A 16,273-nucleotide genomic window follows, 5' to 3' on the forward strand; every position below is an offset into this window, starting at 1 on the left:
ATCTGATGTGATAATTTATTGGCTTGGATTTGATGTCCTTTTCTGTGTTCCTCCTTTACATTAATACATATTTTATTATATTTATTATTATTATTTTTAATAAGAAAGCACATCAACATAACCTTAACCTAATATAATGTACCCTTAACTTAATTAATCTAATTTGGGTGACATTATATTTGGGAGAAGTTTTGTTTTTGTTTTTGTTTCTTTGGTTTGTTTGTTTTTTTTTTGGGGGGGGGGGGGGGGGGGTTGTTAAATAAATGTGATGGCGTTGTGTTTGGTCGACTGTATGCATGAAACAAACTGCATTTCATATTTTAAGACTCATGATCCAAGTCAAACACGTTTTGCGTTTCATCGCATGCTGAATATGTCTGACAAAAAAACATTGATGTTTTTGCTTTCTAAAGTATTACATCCACGTTTCAGATTTGAGTTGTCACAGTGTTATGCCGTGCTAAAGTAAAATTAAAAAAAAATGTTTTAATAAAAATTGCATTCTTCATGTTTTTAAGAGGCTCTAAAACAGACATACAAACAATCATTCACACTCACGCTTAACAAGTTAAGCTACTGTAACATGCATGTCTTTGAACTGTGGGAAGAGCAGGTTTTCTGGGAATCCATCCTACCTGACAAACTATCCTACCCTTTGTGAACATTAGCTAGAAAAATACTTTGACAGGTAAAATTAAGGGCCAAACAATCCTACCTTTGTGAATGTAAGCATAATTTAACGGGTAAAATGAAGTGGCAAACCATCCTGGCTTTAAGAATATAAGCTACAAGCATACTCTGATGGGCAACGCTAAGTGGAAAACCGTCATACCTACTTTAATTTGTGCTGGAATTACTCTGTGACAGCAGAAATATGCAGAAACGACCTACAGTAGGACGTTTTGCCAAAGTAGGATGGTTTGTCAGAACACCGGAGCACCCAGAGAGGACCCACACAGGGAGAATATGAAGCCTGTCCAGGATGTAGCCTGCCCCTCACCCAACATCAGCTGCATTAGGGTCACCACATGGCCCTGAAATGGTAAGAGGGAGGGAGTGGAGGAGGGAGGAAGGATGGATGTCCTCCAGTTTCCATAAGTCACGCACACACAGCAAAATCTCCAGTGTTAAATTAACACTGGAGAGTGTCTATATGGGTCCACACCTCTGAGTGTTAAATACAACACTGTTGAGTGTTAAATTAACACTTTTGACAGTGTTATATGTTTAAAAGTAACCTAGTCAGTTTTAAAGATTAACAATGACTAACACTGAGCAGTGCTGATTTTCTAACACTGGAAAATTACTCAAAATGTTAGAAATAGTGTTAGTGTTAATTTAACACTGGAGATTTTGCTGTGCACACACACACACACACACACACACACACACACACACACCCACACACACACATATGACTTGCACCACTAATGTAAAGTAATATTGTTGAGTACTGATGATCAGTGTTTGCATCCTAAATATAATGACACAATCAGACAGCAACTGCACATAGAAATACTTTTAAGTACATTAAAAAATTGCAATCAGAAGTGTTGTGTGTTAAAGTACTGATCTAGTTTCACTCACTGGTCCTTTCTGACCCAGTGGTCTTGGGCACTTTAGTAATGAGCCCGGTCACCAGATTTTAAATTTAGTCTTCTTGAAAGTCTCAAATGGTATCATTTCCTTTTACTGAATCACTCAATGCAGAAATGAACCATGGTGGCATGGTGGAAATTATGAAGACATAAAATTCACGCTACTTAAACTCCAAATATATCCCTTTTTCTGACTTAATTACTACATTTCCTATAAATAAAGAAGCTTTTACGCTTGTAAGAACTCAAAAGTCTGAGGTTTGCTTTAATATATGTTTACCGTTACCACAATTTAAAGTGAGAAATGGTGAAAACAGACATGAAAAAATGACTACAGCACAACTTAAAAAATAAATACACTTGAATTTGTTTTCCAGTCATTGATACATTTCACAGAATAAATCTATTTGTCTTTTTCCTGTTTATCCACCAGGTAGCACCAGGTAACCACGTGATCTGGGTATTAATACTACTAACAACAGCATTTCTGTTTTTGTAGGATGTTCGCTCCTTTATCAACTCACCGAGCAGCCCAGCTTTACTCATAAAGGTTTCACAGTATATTAGGCAGTCAGCTGTACAAACCCACAACATATGAGCTACATGTGTATTAGAGTAGTCTCTCTGTTGACTTACAGGGAAAGCAGGCGAATAGCCCTGATATTTGGGTTTGATATTAAATATGCTAATTTGAGTGCTGCCTCGGAAACATTAGAAATAAAACTTTGCCATCAAAAATCTCTGAATGTGGCCTTGAAGTCAGGTTGTTTTTCTTTATGTAGTTTCACCAATAAGTTTCACTTCGTACTGCGCGCTGGGGTAGTTGCATTCACCGTCTGCTCGGAAATGTAACTTCTGCAAATAAATATTTCTAAGCGAATTGGAAAATCAGCTGAGACTAAAACTAGTGAAGGACAGAGTTGTGCTTAGATAGGTATTTGTTATGATGCATTTCATTTAATTGGTTATAGTATTTTAATTTTGACCACCTCTTTAAAACTATTTATTTATTAGTTCAAATGGGCAGTAAAACAGAAAAACTGAAACGTCATCTGTGCTGTTGTATCAAATTTGATTGATCACTTCAGACCGCTTTCATGAAGTGTGAATATTCTTACAGTCCGTGAACGCCACGTGATATCACGCTTAAAAGCGTCCACTGTGCTCCCTCCGGTCTACAAACGCTCGGATGGAGAGCAGCTTCAGCTGCAAGCTCTAAACTTCAGCGGGCATTGCTGTGTCTCTAAGGTCAGTACACTTTCCTTTGGTTTCCAGCCCGAGGTTTCTGAACTTTAGTCAATAACTAGAGAAAAGCATTTCTCCCTACTTTTTAGGTTTTAAGCGGCTGCTTTGCAATTTGCGAAACGCGTGTTTGCCATTAGGTGGTGATGTCATTTTTAGAAACACAGAACGGGTGAAAATAATCTACATTTATTCACTGACACGAAAACATCTGTATTTAGAGTATTATAAAGTTGTGTAAGTGTGTGGGTGTGCGTGGGGGGGGGGGGGGGTGAGTCACACTTAACACCTTTAGTAACTATACGTTTGTATGAACACAAATACACTAAAAATACACAAAAAAATACTAAACTAAAAATACTTACATGTAGGCATTTACTTGTGGATTAACTACTGTATTATTATTATTATTATTATTATTATTATTATTATTATTATTATTACTACTGTGTAAACAGGAAGCTGGTCTGGGGTTACCTAGTTTGGGCCATAATACTGTACAACAATATAAGGCATAATTTATTTATAGGTATCTTTCAAGACATAAAACTAACAAAATCATTCTATAAATAACAAACTCACAAGTAAAGGTGATAAAGTAAAGGTAAATACACTCACAGCATTTTACTGTCTGGAGCTGATTGAGTGCGAATTCATTTGAGCCAATTTACACAGTAAATCATAAGAACCTGATCAATACTGCTGGATTTTAGGGTCTGAAACTGAGAAGCTGGGGGAAAAATTTTATACTTATTCAGCTGCCCATTTTTTAATAGAAATATTCATGCAGTCTGATAGAGTTACATTGAAATTAAACAATTATGGTGTTATAGTTTAGTTTTGTCAGCGCTGAGTTCACAGTGCCACAATTTTTTCCATGATGTTATGCAGAAAGTTCCCAGAGTTCCTCCTTCACCACTATGTCTGTAATAGGCTGGTATTGGTCTGTAATGTGGGCCAGCACTGTGCAATATTGTGTCTGCATGCTAGCTGGTTTAGCCTCTAATGAAGGCATTAGTGTAGGTTGACCTTTAAAGGTTTTGAACTGTAGTCCCAGTGTCAAACTAAGCAGCTGACGTTAGCTGCTGAGGGTCAACTCTTTGTGTGTGCCTTTAAATGAGTGACCGCTTCAGGGATGCTTTGAGTGTCGAAGCAGCAGCTACTGTATGGTGAAAGGCCTTTGCCACACACGGACACCTGTCAGTAACAACAAAGCTCTCCAGCCTCCTCTTTTAGCTGCTTCAGAAAGCAAACACACGCTGTGCTTTGATGTTGCTGGGTACAGAGGGTCAGGTGGGAGGCTCGTTAGACTTTGTCCCCTCTCATGAAAGCTTTCTGAAAGGTCTCCAGCACCAGATCACTCGCACTTGACCTTCTTTGTACCTCCATGAGTGGGTTTGAGGATGGGCAGGGGCTAAAGGGGGGGGGGGGGGGGGTGGCATTTGAGCAACAACGGGTGGTGGCACCTCAGATGCCAGCACACATTGCAGTGTGCGCTATGAGAAAACACAATAAAGTCAAGTCTATTTATTCTGTATTTTGGTTGTTTGGAAGTAGATAAACATAAGCTGCACGAGTGCATCACAGAGATCTGACGGCTTCTGTTCGAAGACAAACACAAAAGTGTGTTTGTCTTCTTATATGTGAGGGAAAATAGTTCTAAGCAGTAATCGAAGGGATTGGGGCAGCTTATTTCAACAATGACCCCTGTGTTAGTCCTGTTTAAATCCACTTAGGTTTAGCCATAACGTGAGTGTTTCATGAGCATCACACCACAGAGGTGTAGGAAACACAAACATCTTCAAGCTTGAAGCCTTGAGGTTGTTAAAATCAGCCTTTTTCTGACTGACCGACAGCATCAGTTCGTTCCAACTCTTTCAATGCTGCCACTTTTTCCTGCAATTTTCTTCTCAAAAGGAAATACATTCGATGATTTCTGCATCATTGTCCATAAATTTCACAGCACTGGAGTTCAAGGTTTGCTCTTCTGGTTTGAAGAATGGGTTTAAGTTTGTAATGAGCTCCCCGGCTGCTTGTTATCGCTCGTCATGCAGATCAGTGTGCTTTAAAAAGAAAAACTACAGGTGGGGGTTCCTTCACTCTTCTTTTATCAGTAAAACAACAACAACTGGCTCGCTGCACCTGCAGTTGCAGAAACAGATAGATTACTGGGTGATTCCGTTGCAGAATTACATTTCCTATTAACATGCTTCTTTTCAGTCTAATACGACCCTGAATTTGCATTTTCAGTACAGCACTGCCTGGAAGATTTTGCTGGTAGGTGACTGACTCATATCACCAGGCCAGTAATTGGAAATGTGGCATATGTAAATTTAATCCGATCAAGTCAACTTGGCTCTCATTTCAAATCTGAAGTAACACCTCACAAATAACTTTCACAGCTATCAGATAAAGTTAAGAAGTACAAAACTTAGCAAAAACCTTATTTACGGTAGGTGTTATTAAAAGCAGGCTTTAGCTTTTAACAAAAATAATACATTTTGTTGATGAATTACAGTTATTTTTATACTTAGTCCCCTATTTTTATGTGTAAAAGAAAAATCTGATTTAAAAGCAGCCTGTGTGGACTTTCATCGGTTCTATAAATTAAGCAAGTAAAATATGACCTGTATTTACACCATAACATGGGGTCAATGGAGCCGGTAATGCAAGTGAAACAGGCTGCAAAAGCAAAACCATCCCTACTTCCACCATCAGAGGTGGAGCTTCAACTTTACAAGTAGAAAAATTTTTTTTTGATAAAATTAAAAATACATTTTATTGGGATTTTTTTTTAATATTTTGTGCTTGGCAACACAAATAAAGACTAGAAGACCACAGAGACAGCAAGGGTGGATGATCTCAGGATCGTTTCCACAGGGAAGAAAACAAGAGCCGACCACTACTCTGGAATAAGCCCGATCTTTATCCGAACGGCATTCTTATTTAGCTGGAAGCAACACTTTATGATCTGAAACGATATCCTCTGGAAAGCACAGCGGAAAGAGCGTGATGGCATGAACACGCATACCTTCCAAAGGCATTGGTCACAAGTGTTATTGATGATGACAGGAGACAGGAGCAGCCTGCTGAATTAGTGTCGAACCAACCCAGGAGCTTTTCTGCAGTGTCCACTCACACGGGCCTGGAGACTGCTCAGTGACCCCCTGACAATCACCTGGTCGCTGGGTAAAAATGCCTTTGCCATTGTGGTTGCTGGTGAAATTGGTCACAAAGAGTGCGCTGCACCAAAAACATTCTTGTAATTGCACCGAGGTTTTTGGTACAGCTGTGTAAACTTCACGAAAACCGATTTCAGCTAGCCAGTTTGCTGGCAGCCTGCAGCAGCCACTCAGAAAATAACCTGTGGTTGGCAGGGAGTCACTGACAACTCTCTAGACCTACTCGACTGTGGATTTAACAGTCAATTTCAAATTGACTGCCATCACCTCGCCAACTGGTCGGGTAATAGCCATGTTTACCTAGCAACCAGTGGTTGCCAACCGGTTTCTAGACCTGTGTGATTCAGGCCAATATCAGTCATTTGTTCTCAACCCAGCTGGGCTGCATTTCACTGAAGACAAGGCTAAAGGCCAGTAACCGCGTTTCACAGTTGTATTTATACCCGCCGTTACACGCAGGAAGCCGCCCCAGTATTGTTCTCAACGATAGATGTCGCCACTCAGACAATATCCCCAATCAGCGCTGATGTAGGAGGAGAAGAAGTGAAAACCGGAAGCCAAGACTTTGAGTTTGTTTTTTGGACAAACTCTAAAGTTTGCAAACTGTTCCAACACCTCCCTCTGTATACCTGTATGTCTCTGAGCTTCTGTACTGGGACATAATTAAAATGACAGTAAAAACCATCATGAGCGTACACTCACATCTTCAATCCAGCTGCGGTGGCCTTGGTTACGAGAATCGAGAGGTGCACGACCAACGCCACAAAGACCGTGTCCTTCAACAGATGATGTCACGCCAAAATTGGCACGCAAAACCCACGAAAGGGAGAGCATAATTGGGCCATTAGACAGGAAGACCCAGAAAGCACCACAAAGGAGGAAACTCGTTCTGTGGTGATAGACTAAAGGCCACCATTCCCTGCAGAGTGTTATTGGCAAATATTAAAAATTGCGATTTTATTTATTTTTAATCTGTTCACTTACATTTAAGCACCTGGAAATAAGTGACCTTGTATACGAATGGCTGTAATTTCTCAAAAGTTAAGGGAGTGCTTTTGTTGTATGACAGCTGCTTTCTAAATGATGCATTGCCATGACACCACCATACAGTATCAGCTCATTACAACAAAGGCTTTTCATTTGTACAGTTCTGAGAAAACATCATAAAACCTTTGGAACTGGAACTGGAATATTATCCGATGTTCATTGAAGTTACAGTTATATACAAACTCAATCTGACCACCCCAATAGTAAAAAAAAACAAAACAGTTTTGACCTTCTTTGTACCTCCTTGAGTGGTAGTGATAAACCCATCCAGCAATCTTTCACAGTCGTGCCTGGAAAAACCAAGTGAACCTCTGCTGCTAATTACCTTGACAAAAACAACAGTGGGAGTAAAAAGTGGAGGTTATACAGGTGCCCCTCCCTGTAATTTACTGACTGTCTGCACTTTAAAGGAGTTCGAACCAGTCCTCAGTCACAACAACTTTCACTGGACCTCAGAAGAGAAGGATCACAAAGACAAGAGTAGCACCACAACACCTGGAGACATTTCTGTGGCTAGATAACATCCTATAGTTTTAAAAGACCACCTGGATATTTCACAACACTTCTAGGACACTTTTCTGTGGACAGAAAATCCCTGGAGGAAAAAAACTGAAAGTAAAAGGGACTCTGCAGGCACATAACATAACCTCAGCTCAACTGTGAAGCAAGGCGGAGGGAGCAACATGGTTTCAGCTGCTTTCCTACCTCAGGGCCTGGATGGGTTTCAATCATTAGGAGAGCAATGAATTTAAAAAAAAATGTCGTTGGCAGGAGAGGTTTAGTGTTGCTGAACTAAACCAGTCACATAAAAGGGAGTGGTCCAGAAATGTGTCATCATTGTTGCCTAAGCCTCATAATCAGCTACAGGAAACGTCTGATTAAAGGTGTTTCTGGTAAAAAAAAAAAGGTTCTAGACATTACTAAATTCAGACGTTCACGTACTTTTTCCAGCTAAAGTTATTACATTATGTTCACATATTATTCAGTTATTATGTGTTTGTGTGTTTGACTGTTACTGCAACACCAATAACGATCAGTACTCAGACCACATTTTATTTTATGTGGTCTAATAGAAAACTTCTCGCAACTGTAGGTTTAATGCAGATGTTCCAAGATCAGTGTACAGCTTGCTTTGATGCAGTCAGGTTAAAGCTTTACATTTCACATTTATATGATAATCTACATATAGTTTCTAACCTAAATCTTCCAAACCCATCGCAAAGAAAACTTTCAGCTTCGCGTCGCTTTCTCTATCCTCCTCCCGCCTTTTTGAAAAATTTAGAGCAGCAGGGTTTTGGGTCTGATTTTGTTTTTCAATCTCAAATTTGCTACAGCCCCACCTGTCAGGCTTCAAAAACAAAAAATTAAACCGCTCAGAAACAGGAAGTGTGGTTGCACTGATGTAACAGAGCACCGGAAGTGTAACTCCTCCTGCTTGAACGCAGCCTTTTACAACAGGTTCAACCTACACGAAAAACTGCGAGGGAGGGCTGCTGCTCTGCATATTTCAAAAGTTTGAATCTGTGATGTTAGTCTTGTGTGGGAGTGTGTGAACGTAAGTGCTGGCATGCACTTGTGATACTAACATCAGGGCCAAGGATATACAGACGAAGCGCCGAATGTTACTGTGTGTATAGGGACGTAACTACTTATCAAAACATGCTACATTAAAGTAAAAAGTGAAGTCTAACCTTCACATCTTTCAGGCTTATTCAAATTGAGAGTCTATAAAGTTTTCATAAACGTATTAAAAACACAAGTATAACTGTGTCCTAGTTTCACATGCTTAGCATTATCAGTATTATAGTTCTCAGTATGTAAGAGTTCGGGAAAAAATGGCAACTTCAAGTAAAATGAAGATTATTCTCAAAAAGGATGAAAGAAATCGAAATTTATGTAGTAACAGCTCAAAAAAGTAAGTGGTTAGATAATTTCTACCCAATGGTCTATGATTCAGAAACTGCTGTATGTGTGATAGAGAAAGCTGTCAGGGATTAACATGTGGAATAACTGCTGGGTTTCTTCACCCTGTGTGATACCACGCTGACTAGTTCAGTGGTTTAAATGGAAATTTAATGGTATTGGTAATGGAATCTATACAGCCACTCAAACTAACGTAATGTGAACAAACCAAGCAAGTTCAAAGAGGCCACAACATTTCCGAGAGTAAAGTTATACCTGGTTTACTAAAAGTGTGCAGTATTTTAGTACCTGGTAAATCAGTTTTGTTTTTTGTTGTTGTTTTGTTTTTTTTAAGAAATGGCTCATGAAATACTGTAATTGTGGCTTCTGAGCTGCCAAATAGTTTGACATTTTGTGCATAACAAATTTATATTTTTGTTTCCCTCCATGATGATAAGCCTAATGTTTATTCTCCTTTTAGTTCGAACTGTCTGGGGAATATATATCTTTAGCTTCAGCATTATACTTTTATAATGCACAGACTTTGGGGGTGTAGATTTTCCCAGAAACTGGCTGCTTTTTTAATATTTTGCAATGGGAGTATTTTTACAAAAATGCACAATGGGGGGCACTGACGGAGGGGGCTTCACACTGGGAGTACCTGGAGTTTGGAAGAGTGTATTTGCGACAACAGCCACTTACTCAAAAGGCAAGTTAACATGGCTTGGATTAGCATGTGGTATGAGCCAAGGTAGCTGCATGCCATTAAACTGTGTTCGCATAGAGTAGCATTGTATCAAACATACCTCAAACATGCACTATTAAAAAGCTTTCATTCTTTTGTGTTGACTTTCACGTCTATTTTATTTATAGCCTAGCACTAGAGACGTGAAGGATGCCCACCTTGGTTTAAAACTAAAACTGCATTCATTACAGCTATCCGCTGACACTGGGGGAGGGGCGGGTCAAACACAGCAACCAAACAGAGAAAGCCCTCACGCTTTCAGCTGGTTTTATGTACAGTTTTTGAATCCTCCACCTGATGATGCCGGTCAGGTGTTAAGTTTGTAGTCCAGTGTGGTATTTAAGGACTGTGCTGAAAGCGATCAGCAGATGTGACCAAAGTACAAAACATTGGACAAAAGTTGCCTCTTAAAACAATGCGATAAGCTGAAAGATGCAAAAATGCCTTACTGTCGAGCTGAATGATAATTATATGATACACGGTTGATTAGAAATCAAACATTTTTTTGATTTGTTGAGTTAAAAGGACCCAACAGGAATGGATGTGCCATCTCTTCCATGTTGTCATTACTGTCCTACATCATACATAGCAGGAATTTATTCTGATCTTCAGTGACCGGACCTGTGAAACTGCATGATAAACCTGTTAAATTACAGAAAAAGTTATACAATGTTTTTGTTATTTTAATGCTGGTATTTAATTTTTTATGTCTCAGTTAACTTTTCGGGTGAAGTATGAAAATGTCAATTAAAAGTTCAAAATTTATACTGGTTCACATTTCTAAATCTGTCCAATGTCATCACCGGGCTGATTTTGGCCCACCGGGCTAAGCTTCCGTTAGCTAGTTCGATTTGTTCAACTCAAATTCTAATTCTGCATGAAACACCTCGTGCTTTACTTTGGGAGCTAAAAAGTTAAAAAATTCTCTTTGTTAAGATGTTGAACTACGCTGACGCAGTGTACACAAGTTCACATGACGCTACTTAAGCACAGTAAGCTTTACAGTAAAGAATGATGATGAATATTGCAGACTCAGGCGCATGCTGTCATATATTCCACATCTGCGTTTAGTATTTCAGCTCTATTAATAGTCCCTGTCTTCTCTCCACCACTGGGACTGATATTGACACACAAACACACACACACAAACACACACACAGAGCTCTTCAGCAGGCCTCAAATGTCACATCGGCCTTGACCGAGTCGAAGACACTGCAGCGGTCGCAGAGGAAGTGATTTATAGGTGTGTTACTGTGATTATTAGCATGGCTGATCGCACAAAGCAAAGAGATTATTTGTTTACAAGCCCTAAAGTTATGAGAGGTTGGGGTTTTTTTAGGTGCAGTTAGGTTTAGCAGGCTGCTTTTTTTTCATTGCTCGCAGTGCTTTATGTGTGAAACTCTGCAAAGCATGGCAGATGCGTTCCTGTCCTCTCATTAAATGTGTGGTTTGAGACATTTTATCAGGGGGAGAGTGTACGAGAAGAAGTTCTGTTGTTGATTTGATTTTAAAACTTGCTGTAACAGCCAGCTGGAGCAGATAAAAGTTACATGTTTGCAGGGAAAGAGCTTGTGGTTACGGCGTCACGGGTGATGAAATGTCTGTGTCTCTCTCTCTTCCTTTTTACAGGTTCTTTAAAGTGTCAGGGGTGGAAAGAAAAAACTCCCTGCCTCCTCCCCTCTGCTAGCCCATCTTTCCTGTGGAGGAAGAGGGGCAGTCGGTGCATGCTGCAGTGGAGGAGAGGTGGTTCACACCAGTGCACGAGCTCTCAAAGCTCACAAATCTCATCTATTTCTCATCTATTCAAACTAAGAGGACTTCATCCGGAGCGCATCTGTGGAGGCTGTTTGGATATTTGAGCAGCGGTCAGACGGTAAAAGTCTGCAGACATGTCGCCTTTCCTGCGGATCGGATTTTCCCACTTTGAGATTGATCCGGGTCTGGCTTATCATGAGGAGGTGCTGAACCCATACTGTGCTGTTTATATGAAGGAGGCCGTTGACACAGGTTAGTGACTATAAATAATAATCATTTTAATTTGAGTCCATTCAATCAAGTGAAAGTTGAGCATTTAATTGAACAGTGGTTACAGACACTGGAATTGTGGATCCACAAGACCCTGACTGTAACCCACTGAGGTCTAAGTGGTCGCTGGTGACCACCCCAAACCCTTTTTCTGCCCCTTGATGGCCAAAATTGGAAGAGCAACTTTAAAAAAGGACAAAAATGACATAATCTGATAGCACAGGGTTGGATTTAGGGTTACGGTTAGGATTAAAGTCCTCATCGATGACAGCTTAAACTTCAGAGGGTTAAATTACACAGTGAGGTGGAACATTTTGGCATGTGTAATTATGTTTTGGTTTTGGCGATTGCATCATCTTTGTTTGTTTGGGGGGGATTTTGTAGCCACACAAGCTCAGAATTGATTCAGTAATTTAGCTATTGATCCAGAAAAACACCAAACATTGACTGCTTTTATGTTCACAAATGTGACTTTGTTTCTTTTCTTTGACACGTATGATTGTAAAACTGTTCGCTTTAGATTTCTAACAAACAAACAGTTTGAAGACATTATCTTTACATGTGGTTGACTTAATCCTTTCTTTTTTAACTTTTTGAACAATTAGATATTTATATATAGGAATCAACTTCAGTAATAATCTCTGTGCATGTTTCCACAAAAACAAGTTTGGAACAGAATCTAATTATTTTCAACTCATTTTAACTTTGAATTTTGCAGAAATACCATAAAGACAGCTTGTCAAAAGCTAGAAATGTTAATTTTATTAAAAAGCTATCCTCATTTTGCTTCAGCTACCGTGGGAACATGGGCTTGGTTACCATTGTGCAATGTTGCTCACCACTTTTAACAGCAACACTCTGAGTGTAAGTGTTTGAGGCCTAGGGAGAGCAGTCGTTGCAGTGCCGACAGTGTTATAAGCTTGGTGTAGGTTTTAAGATGATCAGCAGCCTCGCTTTGGCTATTTTTTTAGTTTCAAAAACTGGTGAAATGTTTTTGAGGTGTGAGCTGCGGGCCCACCAGCTTACACCGGGACTCTTTTACATGCTGCTGTGCAGACTGATGCAAAATGTGATTTGGCACCATCTTACTGAATCTCCTCGGGAAACAAATGGTGTCACGATGGCAGCGTGTGTTGATGGTTCATCATTAGCGCTGCCTTCACAAATGTTAAGAACTAAATGTTACCCATGCCTCAAGCAACTATACTCCTCTTTATCCTCACTGACACGGACTTTTTAACTGAACAAGCCTTCAGCTCTGAAGAAACAGATATCTGTGATTTTCATGAATTCAAATTTCTAATCAGTCTGATGACAAGAAAGGTTTTTCCAGTCGCCTCAGTCCATCCTTAACGAGCTCGTGTCCAGAGAAAGTGATCTGGAATTTCAGGATCTTGTTGTAGTTTAATTTGTTTGTGTGGCAGAGTTAAAAATAAAGAGCTCCTGAGCCCAAGCAGTCATTTCCACTACATGGTCATGCTGTTTATATATTTACCATATATAATGAAATTCTCAGTTTTTTTAAACATTCACTTTTTTCCTTCTTAAAGACTCTTAAATACCTCTCTGGTATCTTTTTTCGTAAAAGAGAACACACAACTCCCATCCTCGCTTCACTCCATTGGCTGCCTGTATATCTTAGAGTTCATTTTAAAATTCTCATGTTTGTTTTTAAATGTTTAAACAGTCTTGCCCCAACTTACCTCTCTGAGCTTCTGCATCTTTACTCACCCCCCAGGTCTCTCAGGTCAGCTGACAAGCTGCTCCTGGAGGTACCCAGGTCCAAGAGAAAGCTCAGAGGGGACAGGGCCTTCTCTATTGCTGCTCCTAATCTCTGGAACAATCTGCCCCTGCGCATTAGAGAGGCCCCTTCACTGTCCACTTTTAAAACAAGTCTTAAAATCCATTTTTACTCCTTGACATATGACACAGTATGACCCTGATTTTATTGTTTTAAATCTAATGTGCTCATTTTATTGTTTTACATGTAATTCTAATGATCATTTTATACTATTTTATTTTTTGCTATTTGTGCTGATTTTATTATTTTAAATGTCATTTTAATTATCATCTTATTTTTTAAAATTTTTTATCTTTATTTTATTTTTTTTAACTTATTCAATGTATCATTTCTGGCATGTCAAGTGTACAACACTGTGTGTTCATCTGGGAGTTGTTCTGAAAGCGCTATATAAATAAATTGCCTGCTTATATGCAACTAAATCCTAACCTGATGAGGAAAGTCAAGCGTTACGTGACTTTTCTGGTCTGTATGTTGCTCACATTCAAATCGTAAGGATGACATTTCTTTTTATATGTCGTCTTTGTATTATTCTAGCTCACATATGGGTCATTCCATCTCACATTAGCATAGACTGACATTTTTGAATATATCTGTCCCAAATTACAGATCTTGGTTCATTTGGATGGGAACAAAAATCAGGGAGAATATTTGTTTGTTTGTTTTTAAATTCATGTTCGCACATGTTAATCAAAGGGGTAAAAGTGGGTTGACAAACCTTTTTCTTTTTAATATATGTTGTGCAACATATTTGCAGTCGTTAAACATCTGCAGACTTTTTTAAATGCAAATCTGAGACGGTCATGTTGAAGGCCCACGTTGATTTGCGATGGACTGACCCCTTTAGAATTGAAACATCTTGTAGATCACTCATTCTCACTAAGTTTATTATTAAATATTATTTAATATTTCACAGGATCGCAGCCCTTCTGTAGACAGGGTTGCCATAAAAACCCACACTATGCTCACTGGGTTTTTACCAGAAAAAAGAAAGAAAGAAAGGTTTTCCATGCAGCACAGGAAGTGATGCTCAGGAAGTTTTCAGTGAAGCAACAACAGTGTGTGTTGGGAACAGAAAATGTCGACTGTGACTGTGGTAGTAGGTTACAGCGTAGAACGCTTCACTGATTATCTGTAACTGTTTTCATAGTGAATCAGCTATGTTTACTTTCACTTTGAAGGACGCTGACATACAGTTCCAGCAAGTCTTTCCGGCTACGTCTGCAGAATCTGAGGTATTGGATGGCTCATATAGCAGGAATGTTCAAGGACTCAACAACATTTTTAAATAATAGAAATGTTAATGGGCTTATACTGTAAGCCCAGTATGCCCTTTAAGCTCTCTTTTGGGTTGTTGATTCACATCCAGTGTCACAACTGTGGGAAACTTCCCAGCGTGATATAGCCTCACAGCAGAAATCTTAGTTCTGCATCTGGCTAAGTTTAACCACTGCTGAGTATGAGTGCAGGATAAAGTTAAACACAGTGTGTGACTGAGAGGAAAGAGGAGGGTCCTTATGTTTCTTTTCCTCTTCAATGTAACCGCAACGCTCGTCCTACAGGGTAGCAGAGCGACACTCTGTGTGTGTGTTTCACTTACACTTTCACCGGGGAACTAAATGTAATTTAGTTTCGTTTCACTTTACTTTGGATTAAAAGTATATATTTTTAATGCATGAGTCATAACATTGTGAAGAAGCAAAGAGTGGACGCGTCATTGATCTTATGATGTGCTTAAACTGAAATACTCACATGAAGTGAAGACATCCACTACTTCATCACAAAGAGTACCCTTAAAAAGGGAAAAGCCGTTTATTACGTTAAACAGTGTTCCAGTGTTTATGAGGAGCATATGCTCGCTGGCAGCGTGAAATGAAGAGCTGATTAGAAAAAATAAAAAAACAGTAGATAGCTCCCATCAGGCCCCTTTTGGCTCACTGTGACTTATTTCATCTTCAAATAACAGTGACTGAAGTCGCCTTTAGTCGAGTGTGTTCAGGCTCTCTTTAGGTTTCTCCGTTTTCGACTCTGCCAAGCACAGCAAGTCGTCCACAAGTGCAACACTTTAAAGCCGCATGATTTTCTGTTCTTACAGTGCTGTTTTTTCAAAAGTAGCGTTGGCATGATGGCCAAATAACTCGTGTCTGTTCCTGTATAATGAAGTTTATAAGGCTTCCAATGATTCCACTTTTAGATTTCTTGTGTAATTTAGTCTGGAAAAGTTAAGCCCTTATTTAATTCTTATATGAACTATGTATGGTCTCAATCGCTGCTTTTAAGTCTTGCTGAACACAACAAGGGTACGACAAGGGTAGGTCCTAAGATCACTGGAAGCAAGATGCAGTGGCTACGTCCATTTTTTATATACAGTCTGTGATTATGGTAATCAAGGAGAATTTCTCATGTCACTGATGTGTTTTCAAAAGGCCTGGACAACAATAGGACTCTGTGGCATAGATATCAGTTCTTGGAAGCACAGACAGTACTGGTTAGTTAAATCAGCTCATTGTTGGTTTTGCTTTTCACAAACTACGCTGACAGCAAGACATGTATTCATGAAAACTCAACAGGTCGTTCAAACAGCGAATCATTTTTAGTGAATTCCACTTTAGAATTTTATTCAAATGAGGCAAACCTGATGAGCCAGGGATCTGAAGCTCAAACACAGCAGACAGATTTGCTTTATTGGATGGATTTCTTTCTCATTGTCCCATTCAGTGTTTCTGTGCGT

General features: G+C 39.4%; 1 protein-coding gene across 3 annotated transcripts in view; it reads left to right on the top strand.

Moving 5' to 3' along the window:
• Positions 1–2,776: 2,776 nt before the first annotated feature.
• The window catches only part of prkcq (protein kinase C, theta), a 37,092-nt gene continuing 23,595 nt past the window's right edge, over positions 2,777–16,273 (top strand). For 2 of the 3 annotated variants that reach the window (XM_086268980.1, XM_086268982.1), the window contains exons 1-2: positions 2,777–2,846; positions 11,346–11,723. In XM_086268980.1, the coding sequence (XP_086125106.1) occupies positions 11,606–11,723 (118 nt within the window). In that variant the 5' untranslated portion in view covers positions 2,777–2,846; positions 11,346–11,605. Of the gene's footprint in view, positions 2,847–10,874; positions 10,960–11,345; positions 11,724–16,273 lie in introns of those variants that run through there. The other variant, XM_086268981.1, reaches the window with a different exon arrangement.

This window comes from Aulonocara sp. 'chitande type north' Nkhata Bay, linkage group LG17 (assembly GCF_057382095.1).
Source record: "Aulonocara sp. 'chitande type north' Nkhata Bay isolate Kocher_YH1m ecotype deep benthic linkage group LG17, A_spYH_male_GT1.1, whole genome shotgun sequence".
NCBI lineage: Eukaryota > Metazoa > Chordata > Actinopteri > Cichliformes > Cichlidae > Aulonocara > Aulonocara sp. 'chitande type north' Nkhata Bay.